The 18,218-nt window shown below is 38.8% G+C and overlaps 1 protein-coding gene across 8 annotated transcripts in view; it reads left to right on the top strand.

Moving 5' to 3' along the window:
- The window catches only part of LOC140490323 (uncharacterized), a 96,296-nt gene that overhangs the window by 12,681 nt on the left and 65,397 nt on the right, over positions 1-18,218 (top strand). For 7 of the 8 annotated variants that reach the window (XM_072589100.1, XM_072589104.1, XM_072589105.1 and 4 more), the window contains exons 3-5: positions 2,791-2,873; positions 12,033-12,145; positions 12,587-12,680. In XM_072589100.1, the coding sequence (XP_072445201.1) occupies positions 2,791-2,873; positions 12,033-12,145; positions 12,587-12,680 (290 nt within the window). The remainder of the gene's footprint in view (positions 1-2,790; positions 2,874-12,032; positions 12,146-12,586; positions 12,681-18,218) is intronic. The other variant, XM_072589102.1, reaches the window with a different exon arrangement.

Raw genomic sequence — 18,218 nt, 5'->3', positions numbered from 1 at the left:
TCAATACCCTGAAACAAAGATGTCATGAAGGACTAGCAAGGTAAAAGACTAGCAAAACCTTATTAGTTGTCATGGTTGTCATTGTGTATAACAGTTCCTCACAGCATTGGAAAGAAGTGAAAGTGAATTTGTTTATTTCCCTTTAAGTAGTGGCTGGCCATCTTTGTGTCTGAATTTCCATTCAGATTGTAGTGGGATAATGACTAAAATTCTGTTTATTTCATAGTCTTGCTTGGTGTTCTGAATGTCACAGTCATTTCTTTTGCATATTTTCAGATCAGTCTATGATACTTTATAAAATTGGAAAATCTGCACTGCTCTTTCCATGGCGCTTTCCCCTTATACCGGCTCATTATATGGTGGTTCAAAAACTCAACAAAGCTCTTGTTGGTTAGTTTTAATTTGAATTTTGGTGATCTCTGTCACATCATTGCACATCATTATTATTGTCATCTAGATCTACAGCACAGAAAAATGCCCTTTGGCCCATTGTGTCCACTCTGGTTGTCGCTGTTGATGGAAGGTGTCTCTATGTCATGACTATTAACTTTGGTTTTCCTAATACTGATTTCAGTTTGAGCTCCTTACAGTCCTGAGGGAACCAATCTACAAGCTGTTGTGATTGTACTTCATTACGGCATGACAACACAGCATCAGCAAACAGCAACTCACTGACTTAGAAATTGTGCACGTTGGTCTTGGTTTGCTGTCTTATCTAGTGATAAGAACATATTAACTCCGAGCTGGTGTAAGCATTTTGGGGTTATCAGGGCTGTTGCATATTCAATACGATCGTGATCTTTTATCTATAGAGAAACAGAAGAGGCAGAACAAAGTAGGAGAGAGAAAACTAACAAAGGATAAAGATTGTGAAAGTATTCAAATGGGCAAGACTTTGAATGGGGCAGGGTAGGTTTGGTGGGCTTTTGAAAGTGCATGCCAATTTCTTGTTTTTATACTGTCTCTATTTATAAAGCAAGTATTGCCCAACTGTTAGTAAATATTGCTTATACCCTAGCTGTGTCTAATTTTGGGTACGCAGTTTAACAACAATGTTGCCTGAAACAAGATGTGCAAGTGATTCACTTGAATGGTACCAGTGATAAAATATTTAGTTATGTTAGCAACCTACAGAACTAGTATTGTTCTCTTTGGAAAAAAGTCAGAAGTCACACAATGCAAGATTGTTGTCCAACAGATTTATTTGAAATGACTAGCTTTTTGAGCACTGTTCCTGCATTAGGTAAACCTGACAAGATGAAGGAGCAGAGCTCCAAAAGTTTGTGATTTCAAATAGCCACATGCAGCTTTTTCTGCGTTTTGATTGGTGCAGTGAAACAATTTTTTTCAGTTTGGGCAGGTACATGGATAGGGAGGGATAGAAGGGTATAGCCAAATGCAGATAATTGGGGCTAGTTTAGTTTGGGAAACTTGGTCGGCATGAATGAGTTGGATCGAAGGGCCTATTTTTGCACTGTATGACTCTATGATTGTATAGATTAGTATGAAATCACATGCTCCAATTTTTCTAATGTTATTAAAAGTAGCCATAATTTGGTGGTTTAATTTGGATTAGAATATTGGGTAAATTCATAAGCCTTGTATCACTTGTGAAAAGTGCCCTGTAATTCAACTGGGGAATTAATTCACATTAAAAATGGTTCAAACTGTCTTAGATTCTGGACAAATATCTAAGAAGTTAAAGTATTTAAAGATTAAATAGCAATAACTCTACAGTAGTGTTTAAAAGAGTCGATATAAAATTTTGGTACACTTGCAAGACCTTACAACTTCACTTTCAAATCAGCATTAGTTACTGAAAAGGAATCGGTGCTGTTTTGCAGCATTTTTATTATGCAGTAAGAGATGTAACATGCCACAAAGGCGAAATGTAGACAAATTATGTAGGTTTAAAAACAAGAGGTCTTTGCTGGCGTGAGTCCCTATGTAAAAACAAACTAACCGTAACCCCTGGAAAGCTGGTATTTAAAAATGTAGGCTGCTCGGAATAATGTTTCTTTATTCCTTAGGCTTGGGCATGGTATACTCTGAAATATTGATTAAGATAGGGTCTAATATTCACTCATGTAACGTTCATGCTGCAATATCATGTTTGCATGGAAAATTAATAATTTGAATTTTATCATTTTGGCTGTTTATGTTTAAACATTTACTTTTCTCAAGATGATATCATTGTGCTTTCTACTCAAATAATTCAACGATCCTGAAATTGATGGGGTCTCTCCTTGGCTCATCTTTCTTATGTATGTCTGTGGTTAAAGGAAGGGGCGAAAATAACTGAATAACTAAAACTCATTATTACTGACATGGCTGTAATTTGTTGCACTTGATAGCTCCAAATGAATGCAAGCGTTTTAGAAAGATTTGACTTGTTATTGAAGTTTCTAACAAGCTTTCAGTTTGTATGTTAATATATTTTGGCAAATTGTTTTGTGTATCATTTGTTTAGATTTCATTGATGTAAATTATAGGTGAAACAAAAACAGAAATTACTGGCGAAACTGCAGGTCTGGCAGCTTTTGCAGAAAGCAGAGTTACCGCTTTGAACCCAGTGGCTCAAACGAATGGTCACCAGATTCAAGATTAATTGCTTTCTTCCCACAAGTGCTGCCAGATCTGCTGAGTTTTGCTAGCAATTTGTGTTTCTGTTTCAGATCTCCAGCATCCACAGTTCTTCATTTGATTTTAGTGAGTTAAAGGTGTTTTTGGGTGCACCTAAAGTACGTCTATTTCTTCTTATAATCTTATTCTTTCTTTCAATCTTTCTAGACTGCCAGGAAAACCCATGACCATCATCTCTGAGAAAAATATCAACACTTCGACCATTCTAAATAACTTCTTGGCTGGATTAGGTGAACTATTCTTAAATATCCAATTTAAATGGGATATATTGAACTCTATTCCATAGTGCTGTTATATGATTTGTGAACATGTTGAACTGTGATAAGTGGATTTAGTTACCATACTTGTAGAAGACCTGATCTTGATTGCATCGGCTAGACAGAGGACCAGGAGGAAGTGAGGACTGCAGGTGCTGGAGATCGGAGTTGAAAAGTGTGGTGATGGAAAAGCACATCAGGTTAGGCAGCATCTGAAGAGCAGGCGAATCAATGTTTTGGGCATAAGCCCTTCACCAGAAATTCCTGATGTCCCTGACCTGCTCTGCTTTTCCAGCGCCACACTTTTTGATTCTGCATCTGCTAGATGTCAGAGTAAAGGAAAGGCATGAAAGGTCTTCAGAAAATACTTGATAGTGGTTGAGTGGCAGTATGCTGCAGCCTGGTGCTCAGCTAGGTTTTTAGCTGTGAGCTGAGATCAATTATGGGAATGTGCTTCTAGCAGGGAGAGAGCAAAACATTTTAACAAATGGAATATACCTTTCTCCAATTTTATTGACTAGTTTTATTTTAAAGTAAATGCATGCAGATTAGTCTGAAAAATTGGTGGAGAAACCCAGAAAGTCTGGTAACATATATGAAGAGAAAGAAGAATTAATGTTTTGGGTCCAATGACCCTTCTTCAGAAAGGTCTGCTTTCATTCCACAGATGGTACCAGACCTGCTGAGTTTCTCCAGCATTTTTTGTTTCAGACTTCCAGCACCTGCACTTCTTTGTTTTATTTTAGAATGCAGATTGGTGTTTTCTCAGACATATATTCTGACAGTTAACAAATCTTGGATATGTAATTGTGATGAAGGTTTATGAAATATTATTTGGGAGCTTGGGTTCTAAAGTAGACAGAAGCATTTATAGCTCATTATTTGATTGTATTTCTTGATTATGTGGGCTAAGAAGGACTTAATTCCATTCTTGAGTTCTAAAACAGGTGTCTGGAAATTTGCTTACATGCACTTAAATAAGGAAATGTGAACCCTTGAGGGGATGAGCTCCTTGTTTAGAAATGAAAGAGGAGAAAAAAATTGGACTGATGTCTTCTGTCCTAGGAACAGGGAGATGGACTGAAGCAGTTGGCCGTTTAGAAAGGGAGAAGTATTCACAAATTCAGCATGCAGATTTCTTTCAGACAAAAGATAATTCAAGAGAAAATACCTGTAAGACCAGTGCCATTCACCAGTCTCCAGAAGAATTAGGGCAGGAGAAAGGTTGTCTGGAGTAGTTTAAGTATGAGAGCTCCAGAAACTGAGGCTGTGGAAGAGGAGATTAAGGAGTCCATATTAAGTAATAGAAGCAGTGTCAATAATTTATTTAAGGTCTCATGAAGTGACATTAATTTTAGAGGATGTAATAGCAGAGCATTTAGAAATACGTAACATGATCAAGTGAAGTCATCATGGCTTTGTGAAGGGGAAATCATGGCTGATAAGTTTATTAAAGTTCTTTGAAGAAGTTAAAAAGCAAGATTGATTTGAAGGTGAAGCAGTGGGTGTAATATATTTGCATTTTCACAATGCATTTGATACGTTATCACAGAATAGCTCCTTAGGCGATAAAAACCTGTTAGACTTAATATGTTAGCATGGATAGTCATACAGCATGGAAGCAAACACTTTGGACCAACCAGTCCATGCTGATCATAATCCCAAACCAAAATAGTCCCACCTGCCTGCTCCTGATTCATATCCCTCCAAACCTTTCCTATTCACATCTATCCAAATGTCTTTTAAATGTTGTAATTGTACCCATATCCACCACTTCATCAGAAATTTTATTCCACACATAAACATCCCTGTGTGTAAAAAAAAAATGTTTCATTTCTTTTATGGGAAATTAGCCGCCAGGATACATGAACATCAACTAGTCACAAAAAGACATGACTCACTCTCACTAGTATCCTTACCTACAGATGAAGAAGCGCACCACTTTGACTAGGACACCGCATCCATCCGAGGGCAAGCCAAATAGAAACGCATGAGAATTCCTAGAAGTATGGCATTCCAAACAGAACTCTATCAACAAACACATATGATTCGGATCCCATTTACCACTCCCTGAAAAAAAGAAAGGAAATGAAGTCACAGACCCAAGGAAACCTGAACACATGAATAGAAAGTCGGCCGTACCACCAGTGCTTCATGTGGAAGCTCACTGATGATGTTACCTTGTATGGTGACAAAATGTTTGAAAATGAACCTTCCAGCTCAGCGAGCAAACCTACATCCAAACCAATATTACTGGATGAAACACAAAGGAGATTCGAATACAGAATAACTTAACCTATCTGAAAACCCAATAGATTATCCCACCCTAATGATGATGTTCCAAATACTTGCAACAATACCATAAACACCACTTGGCACACAAGGTAAAAATCAAACACAGGGTCTTCCAGGAGAAAGAGACGGCAGAGGGATTCAGCATGCAACACCTTCCATGTGGCTGTTTCTTGGACCAGGAGCATCAAAACAGAGTGACTGCTTTCAGTGAGCAGAGTCAAAAAGTGTGGTGCTGGAAAAGCACAGCCGGTCAGGCAGCATCTGCGGAGTAGGAGAGTCCACATTTTGAGCATAAGCTCTTCATCAGGAACGTGAAGAAGCTCTCCTCCTCCCTCTACAAGGGACATTCTTGATGAAACGTCGACTCTCCTGCTGCTTGACTGGTTGTGCTTTTCCAGCACCACAGTTTTTCACTCTTATCTCCAGCATCTGCAGTGCTCATTTTCTCCTGCTTTCAGTAATCAGTCAGACTGCTAAAAGTCAAACTAAAGAGAGAAGCTGAGCTGGGCGAACTGGCTACTGGCCTCTCATTCTGCATGTGTTTTGTTTTAAACTCGAAAGCCTTTTGCCCGAGGCAATATATGTTATCTATAATCAAACTGGCCCCAAAACCCTTCAAATCTAGACATTTTGGAACCACTGCTTTTACGACCTCTCTGGGGAAAAAAAACCAAGGACAGCATAACCTTGTGAAAGGAGCAGCAGTACATTACACAATTACCATTAACTCTATCTATTCCTCATTATTTTATAAACTTCTATCAGGTCGCCTCTCAACCTCCAACAGTCCAGTGAAAAAAGTCCTAGCTTATCCAGTCTTACTTTATAACTCAAACCTTTCATAGCCGGCAACATCCTGGTAAATTTCTTCTGAACTCTCTCCAGCCTGATAATGTCCTTCGTATACCTGGGTGACCAGAGCTGGGCACAGTATTCTAGAATTAGGCCTCACCAATGTCTTGTACAACCTTAATGTGACTTCCCAACTCCTATACTCAAAGGACTGAGCAATGAAGACAAGCGTGTGAAATGCCTTTTTAACCATCCTGTCTTTATGCAACAGAAACTTCAAAGAATTATGTACCTAGAGGATTGGTTACCTTATAGAAGACAGAGTTGAGATAAAGGGGCATTTCAGAATGGTAACTTGTTATTAGTGGCCAATGGATCACTGGTGGGACCACAAATATTTAAAATATATATTAATGACTGGAATAAGGAAAGTAAATATGATATAACCAAGTTTGTGGCTAACATAGAAACAGGTGGGAAATGATGAGGATGATAGAGTCTGCAGAGGAATAAAGACTGGTTAAGTGAGTCAGCAAAAACTTGACAGATCAAATATAATGTATGAAATTGTGAAATTATGCATTTTGGTAGGAAGACTAGAGGAACTGCATATTATTTATGATGTGGAGGTGCCAGTATTGGACTAGGGTAGACAAAGTTAGAACTCCTATGACACCAAGTGTAGTCCAACAGGTTTAGATTAGATTACTTACAGTGTGGAAACAGGCCATTCGGCCCAACAAGTCCACACCGACCCGCCACCCATCCATCCATTCACCCCTTTACCTAACACTATGGGCAATTTAGCATGGCCAATTCACCTGACCTGCACAATTTTGGACTGTGGGAGGAAACTGGAGCACCCAGAGGAAACCCACGCAGACACAAGGAGAATGTGCAAACTCCACACAGTCAGTCGCCTGAGTCGGGAATTGAACCCAGGTCTCTGGCGCTGTGAGGCAGCAGTGCTAACCACTGTGCCACCGTGCCGCCCATGAAATCACGAGCTTTCAGAGCACCGCCGCTTCATAAAGCGAAGTGTCATGTGACTTTTGAATATCATTTAAATAGAGAAAGCTGCAAAAAGCTACAGAACTGAGATTTGAAAGTGCTTGTGCATGAATTTCAAATAGATAGCATACGTGTAATAGGGAAGGTAAATGGAACTTTGGCATTTACTTCAATGGGAATGGAGTAGAAAAATAGAAAATAGGGTGGTCTTAATAAATCTGTTTGGGTCATAGCCAGACCTCAATCATAAAACTGTGAACAGTTTTACATCCCTTATTTAAGGCAAGATATACTGGCATTAGAGGCAGTCCAGAGAAGGTTCAGCAGGCTGATCTTGAGATTAGAAGGATTTTGTTAGGAAGACAGGTTGTGTAGCTTCGGCCTGTACTCTTTCAAATTTAGAAGATTGAGAGGTGACCTTATTGAAACATACAAGAATATTAGCAGACCTGATAGGGTAGATATGGAAAGGTTACTTTCTCTTGTGGGAGACTGTAGGATTAGTAGGTATAAACTCAGAATAAGGGGTCACTCTTGTAAGACAGAGATGAGAACTTCTTTTGAGGATAGTGAATTTGTGGAATATTTTATTGCAGAGGGCTTTAGAAATGTATTGTTAAGTATATTCAAGGTTGATGTTATTACTCGGTAAGGGAATCAAGGGTTTCATAGAATCCCGACAGTGTGGAAACAGGCTATTTGGCCAAATGAGTCCATATTGACTCTCTGAAGAGTATCCCCTACTACTCTACATTTCCTCTGACTAATGCATCTAACCTACACATCCCTGAACGCTATGGGCAATTTAGCATGGCCAGTTCACCTAACCTGCACATCTTTGGATTGTGAGAGGAAACTGGAGCCCTCTGAATAAATCCACGCAGACACAGGGAGAATGTGCAAACTCCATACAGAGTTGTCCGAGGCTGGAATTGAACCCAGGTCCCTGGTGCTGTGAGGCAGCAGTGCTAACCACTGAGCCATCGTACCACTATGGGGAAAAGGCATGAAAATGGTATTGAAGATGATCCGATCAGATCAGCTATGATCTCATTGAATGGCAGAGCAGACTCAATGGATTGAATGGCCTATCTTTTGCTCCCATGTCTTGTAGTCAAAAGAAGATAACATTGAACTAATGCAGATGTTTGTTAGAAAGAAATGAAATATAACTATGCCAGTAGAACAAGGAGCTTTGAAGTGGGAACAAAATGACCCTTCACTGAGTTTTGAGCATTTTTAAGGTTGTTGTGGGGTGAAAGGGTTGAATATCTACTTTGAAGACTTTATAATGACACTTTCACATAGTGCTTTTATGGTATCAAATAGTTATTTTTTCCCTTTATTATGAAATACACTTGAGTGTTTTTTTGTTAAAAGTACATTGACAACCTCTGTGAATACGTTCAGTGACTGACCTTCCAGGTAAGCAAATTGCAAAAATAAAATTTACCTGACATGGCATGTTTCACTGTAGGATCTGACGTGTTCATTATTACCATCAGCTAAGATCATGGCATGAAACTGGAACAAGTAAATGAGAGGTTAAAAGATTAGTGTGTCTTATGTTGAATATTTAACATTCAAAAGAGCTCAAGTGTAAAGTTTGTGGTTGCCCTTTTGAACAGTACTTTTAATTGTTTCACAGTAGGGATAGGAAACATTGTTTTGTTGTTTTTCTTTCTTGTTATTAGACATTCTATCAAAGGATAGTAAGTAGCAAGTGGTTGAAGCATAGCTGTTCTCGCTTAATTTTTCCATGGGGCAAATGATTGTTCAAAGCAACACCACCACTTGCTTTCAAAGAGAGTTTTTTGCAATCAGATTGGCTGCTATGAAGAGAAATTTCTGCGCTTGTATATGGCCTGTGGAGAATACTGTACCATGAGCAATTGTTTTAATTATATACGCAGTGCTTCAAATTATATGGGATACTGCAGGTGTTATCCAGTCTTGTTCTTGGAAAGAGAAGTGAAACAAATATTTACATTCATGAAGTGTCTGGACAGAGTAGATAAAGAGAAACTGTGGAGAGATTAAGACCCTGCTCTAAGGTGTTTAACAAAAGAAGAGGGATATGAAGATGTTTTTAACGTGGTAAATACTTGTAATCTAAAATACACTGCCTGAGCGTAGTGGATTTAAATTTGAAGCCTTTGAAGGAAAATTGGATCACTAAAAGAAAAGTAAAAGCATTTGCAGAACTATTTTTTGAAGGTAAGTCCTTACAGACAGCTGGCATGAAAATGAAAAGTCAGATGGCTGCCTCCAGTGACAAAATATCATATGATTCTAAGACTCTGCGAAGTTATGCAATTAGACTAATACATACTTATGTTCAAGTACAGTAATTGCATAGTTGAAATATATAGCAAGAACCAGTGGTACAGATGTGCAGATAATGATTGAATTAATTCCACATTAGATGAGATGTCATCTTTAGAATGTCCACAAGCGTGACCATGATCTTCTAATTGCTTGCAATTTGTATGTAACACCTTGTTCCCATGTTTATACTTCTGTATGAAACATGTTGCAATGTTTCAGTCCAGCATCTCACTTTCTACTAAAGCACTTACCAGCCTTGTGGACTCAGTGCAGAATTGTTGTTGTTGGAGAACATTTACTGCACAAACTCCTCATGGCAATGGTCATAGGCCTGACTGTATTTAGCTGCTTTCATCAATGACATTCCCTCCAGCATAAAATGAGTGGGGAAGTTGGTGATTGCGCAATGTTCCATACCATTCACAACTCATCAGATACTGAAGAATCTCTGCCAATTCCTAGGCTCGGGCTGAAAAATGACAAGAAATGTTTCTGCCACTCAAGTGGTAAGCATAGCCATCTCAAACGAGAGAATCTAGCCATCGTCCCTTGACATTTGTTAGTATTGCCATTGCTAAATCCCCAACTATTAACATCCTGGAAATTACCATTAAAATTGAAGCGGATCACCTGTAGCTCCTGCTAAGATAAGGCTGGAGCTGGGAATTCTGAGGCAAGTGTATCACATCCTAACTTCTCAAAGCCTGCCCATCATCTACAGAACATAAATCAGGATGATGTTGGGATACTGTTCCTGTCAGCTGGATGAATGCAGCTCCAATAACATTCAAGAAGTGTAATACAAGCTGGAGTGCACTTGATCAACAACTCCTTCACAAACTTAAACATTTGCTCCTTTCACCACTGATGTGCAGTGGCAGCAGGGTGTACCATATGTAAAATGCACTGTATCAACTTCGATAGCACCTCTAAACCCATGAACCCTACCCCTGGAATCAAATCAGGGGGGCATGGGAATACTACATCTGCAAGCCCTTTTTAAGTCAAATATCTTCTGGATTTTGAACTATATCACTGTTTCTTCATTGACACTCAGTTTGGTACCTGAGAGCTCTCCTGCTTACAGCACTGTGCATGTATCTGTACCAGATGGATTGCAGTGGTTTAAGAAGACAACTCATTGCCACATTCTCATGAGTGATTAGGGGTATGCAACAAAGGTTGGCCTTGTCAGCTATGCGCACTGCCCAAGGAGGAAAAAATTAAAAATCCTTCCAATCTTCAAGGATTGGTCACAAAATACCTCTGGCTAATTTCATACTGAAGCATGGGCAATTCCTTTCTGACTACTGAAGATGCCAAGGGACATTACAGATGGAGAAATACAATACTTCATGAAATATCTATTATCCATATATGAGTTTTTGTCTTTCACACTCCTCCAGTTCCCTTTTGAGTGTTTGCTTCATGTTCCAGGAACTTGTGAAATAGATTGACCACATGATGAGAAATACTTCTCAGGTTTGTATTCACTTTTGTTATTGGGTATCTTTATTCTTATTGCCCCAGTCCTCCTGAATTTATTTATACTGAACAGCCTGTTCACTTTGGCTAAATAATGCTTTCAAAATTTTGAAGAAATTATGTCATATTTCTTTGAATTTTTTGAAGTAAATCTCAGCCTTTCATGGTAACTAATGTATGTCCTTTGGCCCAATTTAGAATTGTTTCGGGGGACTAAGCCCAGGCTAGTCACATGACTGGCCCAGGCAGTTGATTTCAAACCATAACTCTTTGAACGGGATGTACAATTATGTGCTGAATAATGGTGCAGACCTTATCTTGGTCTCGCAGAAGCTTATCAATACCTCTCATTATGTCTAGACTTGATTATGTTCTTGTTCTTCCTGCCAGCCTTCTTTTACTATGCTCCTTAAACTTGAAGCCAAATGACACTGATTATGTTCTAACCTGTGCCAAATCTTTCATTTATCCCTAATATCTAGTCCTATAACTCTCTGAACATTTATCTGCGCATTTCTTGAGTATCTCTTATTTTGATTGTTACAATATTGGTGACCACATCTTGAGGTGCGTGAGTTCCAAGTCTGGAATTGATTATTTAATCCTTTCCACTCGAACATGCTTTGCTTTTTGAAGACAGTTCTTTAAAACCTATATTTTACCAAGTTTTTGGTTATCTGCTGTAATATCACCTCATGTGGCTCAGTATTTATGATATCATATGAAGTGCCTTGGATTGTTGTATTCCATTTAAGGCACTATATAAATATGAACTGATATTGTTAGGTATAATTAGAGCAACAGCTAAACTACATCCTCACTATGGGTTTTGAATTACAGACTTATGCTATGTGTCTAAAACCAAATACAAAGTACATCCAAAAGCTGATTTTTGACATAAAGAATTGTTTTAATTATTTTGTTAATATTGAGGATGTCTGTAATAATTTGCCTGTAATAAAGTTTGAAGTGCATAGCTTCTTGATCGTGCTGCTGTGTAACAGTTATGATTAACTATTAAGGAATTCTCCAACCACAAATGGATAAATAATCTGAATGTTACACTACAAATTTAGCACAATGGAGTGAGTTGAGAAGTTACTTTTGTTTAAGTTGGACCCATATTACTGAAGCATGATTGGCTACAGCTATTTTTGGTGTTTGAAACTTAAATTAATGAAGACTGAAATTAATTTGGTATTAATCTTTGACTATTTTTAGACAGTATTAATAACAGTGGTTCACATCTGGATTCTGCATCTTGCTTTAAAGTCCAGCTTCCAAAAGAGAAAAACCTCGCCAAAGAATCACCAACAGATCTTCAGGGTAACAAGGTAATAAAATACATAAATTTTATTTTATCTTGTTTGGGGTTTTTACATCACTAATTTGATTTTCTCTAATCTCTTAACTAGTCTTAGTGGAAGTTAACACCTGTATAATATATTTGGTGCATTTTATCTACTCAATCGGGTTAATTTCAGTTACGATCCTTGAAAGCAATAGAGTAATGAGATCTTCATTCAGCAGGTTTGGTTAGACTTGAGAGAAGACCCCAGAGGTAAAAGATTTCATAACTTTAGCTATTGGTCCGTTAAACACAAGTTTAATGTGAATCTCTTCACTTAGTATACAAAAGAAAAGATACGATATTTTCCTGCAGGCTAGGTCAGGTGGGCCACAATGATTGAAAATTAAGGGTTGGAGACACTTAAATGAAGGAAAGTGTTTAGTTTATATGCTTTTTTAAAAGATTATTTCTTTTTTCCTCTTAGACATTGACTGCTGCCAGAACTCCATTGCAGGTACCTGAAAATAATCAGTCTCAAGTTGAAGATTCTTTCATAGACAAGAAAAAAGAAAGCAATGGTTTGTGCCACTTATTTCATTTTATTATTTTGTAGTAATGTTGCTTCAGCACTTTGATGCATTTGCTGGATTGATTGTGAGATGCAATGTTATAGGGTTTGTCACGTGCAGACTGGAGAGATAAACAGTCCTATGAGAAGTTCATATGACTTTTTTTTTCAATTTTGAGCTGTAAAATGTTCAAAATCCAGCAAGTGCTAGTTATTCTGTACTTGAATATAATCAAGAGCTAAAATAAAAACAAAGAACTGTAGATCCTGGAGATCTGAAATAATATCAAATTGCTGAGAAACTCCGGTCTGGCAGCATCTGTAGGGTCACTGGACTCAATGTTAACTCTTTCTCTCTCTACAGATGCTGCCAAACCTGCTGAGTTTCCGTTCCCTGTTTCTGTTATAAATAGGAACTGTTCTATTCAACTTAAAATATCTACTTTAGAAGTTTGTTTGAAATATCTACAGCATTGATTTAAGTAGACTCTTTAACAACACTTCATGTTTCAATGAGTTGGGTGAAAGAATGTAAATTATATAATTCATGCTTATTAACTTCTTTAAAGTATCAAGCAAACCTAGTTAAAATCAATTTGGTTCTAGTGCAGTATGATACTACCTTTAAAAATTGGGTGAGAATTTACAGAGACATAAATTAGATTAGATTAGATTACTTACAGTGTGGAAACAGGCCCTTCGGCCCAACAAGTCCACACCGCCCCGCCGAAGCGTAACCCACCCATACCCCTACATCTACATTTACCCCTTACCTAACACTATGGGCAATTTGGCATGGCCAATTCACCTGGCCTGCACATCTATTAGGTAATCTAGCAGGTAACAAAAATGACCAGACAGGGCTTTCTGTTTGGTGTTTTTTTTGGATATATTATCAAATATGTGCCCCAATGTGAAGGCAAGGATGTGAAAATGAGACTTGTGTATGATGTGTATGATGGCTGAAATAATTTAGAACCAAGATAGCATCCAAAAGCATAAAATCAATTGGGCCAGATGGTGTGATTGGACATTTGTGTAAAAACAAAAGGAAATTTAGACTAGATCATCTTGCACACATTATGTGCTGTCAGATTTTTGTCATTTATGTTGCAATCATGAGTGCTCAATTTTCTGTTCTACTCTCTCTCTCCGCTGGTTAAAATTAAAATTTAAATGCAACTAGATTGACGATGTGGTTAATCTCAGACCATATCAGGTTCGATATTTAAAACAAGTCTAAATTCCTTTAGTCAATAAGAAATAACTGGGTGATTTAAAAAAAAAACAAATATACGAAGATGAAGAAACAGTTTGGGTTATGCAAGTATGTAAATATGCACGCACCGCACTGCACCCTGGAGAAAAAAGGTGGTTAAAAATGACACTTTTTATTGAACTTTATCATCCTGAACTTAAGGTTTGGTAGAATATACATTATTGAAAAATACAATATTTATCTTGCATGAGAGTAAAATGTTTGTGTTGGTAGAGATGCCCACCAGCTTTGACAAAGTCTGTCAAAAAAGATAAAGGCATGGCTTGTCTTAAACACTGTTCTGATTTTGCAGTTATTCACTTACACAAGTTGCTGGCACTTGTTGTCTTCCTGGTTCTAGCTGGTAGAATTCCTTACGCTGGACATGAATTATCTCCAGGCATTTTCCATGAGTGGTAATGACGAATTCCAGTGGATTTTCAGCTAAAAAGAGGGAGCATTACGCTGTGATGTTCAGTAACGTCAAGTGCTCTCTCCGAGTGAGTCAAAAATGCAATTGTAAAATGAAGTCAAATGACAGCAGATGCTGGAATCTGAAATAAAACAAGAAAGTTCTGGTGTGTCTCAGGAGGTCTTGGGGCATCTGTGGAAGAAGAATCTTGAGTTTTGAGTTCAATATGATTCTTCTTCGGAATTGAAGGGAACTGGAAAAATGGTGTGCTGTATGTTGTCGAAACTGTGAGAAGAGGAGCAAGAACAAGCAGAAGTTAAGGTATCTTGCAGCTGGAATTAAACTTTTCTTCTGTCATAGCAATTCATCTGCAATGTTTAAGATACAGGGGCATCACACATTCTTTGTGGACTAACAGTTGAAAAAATCTTTCTTTTACAGCAATTATTATTAAAAACATATTAGTTGCCAGAATTAAAAATGTTTTCTCTGACTTAATGGACATCATAATTTAAATCTGTGCACTGATTTTAATGGCAACTTAAAAAAAAACTCCAGATTGACATTGGTGCCTCAGTGAGATCAATTTCCCTAGGGAGGGGAAAACTGAAGTAACAGGTGGATGGTCCAGGAAGATTATTTTCTTTGGCCAGAATAGAATCTTTTGTGCACTGTCTGAAATATTCAGTCATTGCAATCTTATGACACTACACCCCAAGCTCAGTTGGAATCAAGCTGTGCTTGTTCTACGACCATTGAATCAGATGAGATGTTAAGGGAATGTTCTATTTTGACCTTGAAGCTCTAAGTGCCATTCTAAGATAAGAAAAGATTATCCTTCTGGAGATATTAATAGGGTTGACTGTGACATGATGTCCAAAGAGGTACCATTGGGGAAAAACAGTGAGAGAATTCAATTTGAATTTTGTTGTCCTCCTGACAAGGTGTTCCCTGCTTTGGCCTCGTTATAGTAATCATAAATTTCATAACTCTTTTCTGCCAGAGGACAAATATTAAAAAAAAACTCAGGCCATCCCACACCAAATGCTGGCACCTCCTGAATTATGCAGTTGTTTGAGTGCTTGGAACTGATGCCTGCTGAAGCAACTTAGTCGATTGGGAATGAACATCCAACTAATATAAAGACATTATAAGAAACAAAAAGAATGAGCAAAAGATCAATGTCTTAGCTTTACCATTGTGATATCGTCAAAAATCTTCATGCACCCAGCTTGGTTTCAAAACAGTGGGACAAGTCAAGTCAGCTATACTGGACACCAGTGTCCAGACCATTGGCTCAACACTGTCGCCAAGACTAGTTTGACAAAAGAGATGTAGAAATATCTGACTTTCTGGAACAACAATGAGCAAATTTTGTTGACTGTCAGAACAACTAAATGTCACAAGTCAAGAAGATAACATTCCACCTTGAGGCTGACATCAAAAGCGAAATCTGGAACATGTGGTGTAAAGAGAGAGAACCTGAGCAATCCATGAGAATGTTCACCGTGCCACATACACAACATTGTTTGAAGCCACTAAGGCCATTGTTGAACAAATTCAAAATGGACAAAGTCATCTTCATTCATAGGATGGTGTATCCCTTCTTAAGAATACCGACGTTATCCTTCAGTGCAGTTAAGTGAATTAATGTATATTGAGAAGAGCAGTGTATTGTGACAGTGGTGGTGTCTCTACCTCTGAGCCAGGAAGTCTGCATTCAAGTCCAACTTGCTCCAGAGATGTGTCATAACATCTCAGAACAGGTTGATTAGAAATATCCATGTTGATAAAGTGGTGAGGCTCTTCTGGAGTAGTGATGGTGTCCCTGCATCTGAACTAGAAGGTCTGGATTCAAGTCCTGCCTACCTCAGGTGTGTGTAATAACATGTCTGGGCAGGTTGACTCAAAATTAATATGTTGAGAAAGGAATGTCGTATAGCTTTATTCAGGAAAAGAAGATTGAAATAACTACACAAGGCTGGTATCCTGTCACCAAGTCACCCTTTGTTTACATGTGCGCATTACATCGATTCTGATGAGCCAGTCCTGACAAGGTGACTAAGTTCCTGTCTCTTGTGCCCAAAGTGTCTATGGAGAGTTTTCTTCTCTTTAGCTGGTATCAAGGCTGCATCTGTCTTGGTCTCTGAGGTTTCCTGGACACTACACGGAACAGGAAAACCCATGGTTTCTGACAGGCCTTTTGGCTGTTCTACGGGGCCAGATATGTTTTGTGCCTGCCCAGTTTGCGAGGTAACAACTTTTGATCCATGTTTGTTCAGTACTGCCTCATCTATCAGACTTTGTATGTCTTGGGACTTGACTTTGGGTTGACTTCACCTTGTACTCATGCAGGGCCATTTCTATGGTTTTGACACCAAACCTAATCCCTGAAGTATTGGTGTTCCTGCTGCCATTTCACTCTGCCCTCGGAGAGGGAGTCTTCTCCCTATTAGCAACTTTGCTGGAGCTATCCCTGTAGTTGCATGAGTGGTGGTCCTACAATCTATCAGGAACCAGGACAGTTGGTATCAAATGAAGCTATAATTGTTTCTTTAAGTCTGTCTTGATCATTTGGCCTGCTGTTTCTGCTAGACTATTGGACGATGGACGGTTTAGAATTAGCTGAACATGCTGAATGTCATTCAAGTGTTTCCGAAATTCGAATTCCCTGCAGTAAATGACAGCCCATTGTCTGTGGTCAATACTTCCAAGAGTCCTTGTATTGCAAACAATGCTTGCAGCTTTTCAATCATCATTCCTCACTTTGCCAATCAACTCTATGCACATCCAACCACTTTGGGCATCCACAAAGACCCAGGAACATCAAATGCATGAAAAGACTGGCATAATCAATGTGTAAACGAGTCCAAGCATTACTTGGCCACTCCTACGAATTTGGGCGGCGCTGCTGGAGGCAATGTTTGTCCTTGTAGGTACTCTGAGCACTACCGCACGAATGCAGATATGTTGGCATCCAGTCCTGGTCACCAGACATATATTTTTCCTAACGTCTTTTTGGAAATCCCTGAATGACCCTAGTGGAGTTCAGCCAGTATCTGGCAGTGACTTTAACTTGGGATAATTGCTCTTGCTCCCCATTATTGCACCGGTATCGACCTCCGTGAGAACTGGGTGACCATTTAACTAAACATTTATTTTGTTTCTGATTTGGATGTTGCTATTCAATTTAATTGTTCCAAACCACATGTAGGTGGAGTTTGCAGGGAATGCACTCGTCTGGATACCAATCTGAGTTCTCCTCCGCAAGTCAGGCCTCGAAGGACTCCTTTGCTCTCTCGCGTCCTCATACTGGCAACAACTACAATGGCTTGCTGGCCCGGATCATGAAGAGCATTTCAGCCTCATTTGGCTGAGGCTCAGCTTTGTTTTGGCATTTTGCTGTGGGCTGACCTAGGTTCCTTCTCACAATATGCCTTGTGTGAGACTCTACGATTGCTCACGCTCAGTCAGACAGATGAGTGTTCACTTCCATTGGGATGCCCTCTAGTTCCCATGCTCCACTTGCTACATTTTCTCATGACAAATCCAGTTCTCATGCCTGCTTGGAGTCCAGTTGAGCTTCAGCTAGTAGGCGCTTTTGCATGGTTATGCTATTAATCCCACATACCAAACAGGGTCTCAGCATCTTTTTCATGGTTAACCCAAAATCACATGCCTCTACCAGTCATCTTAACCATGTCAAAAACCTGGTACAGATTCCCCGGTTCTTGAGCAGCCTTATAAAACCAATAGTGCCTCAGAATTAGACTAGGTTTGGGATTGTAATATTTCTTAGCTAAATCTGTCAACTTGTGAAAGACTTTCGTGTCCGGTGCTTCGGGGCAAGTTAGACTCCTAATAACGGAAAATAATGC

This window comes from Chiloscyllium punctatum, chromosome 2 (assembly GCF_047496795.1).
Source record: "Chiloscyllium punctatum isolate Juve2018m chromosome 2, sChiPun1.3, whole genome shotgun sequence".
In the NCBI taxonomy this organism is placed as follows: Eukaryota; Metazoa; Chordata; class Chondrichthyes; order Orectolobiformes; family Hemiscylliidae; genus Chiloscyllium; species Chiloscyllium punctatum.
The sequence above is the reverse complement of the archived record's forward strand: the minus strand, read 5'-3'. Positions and strand labels throughout refer to the sequence as shown.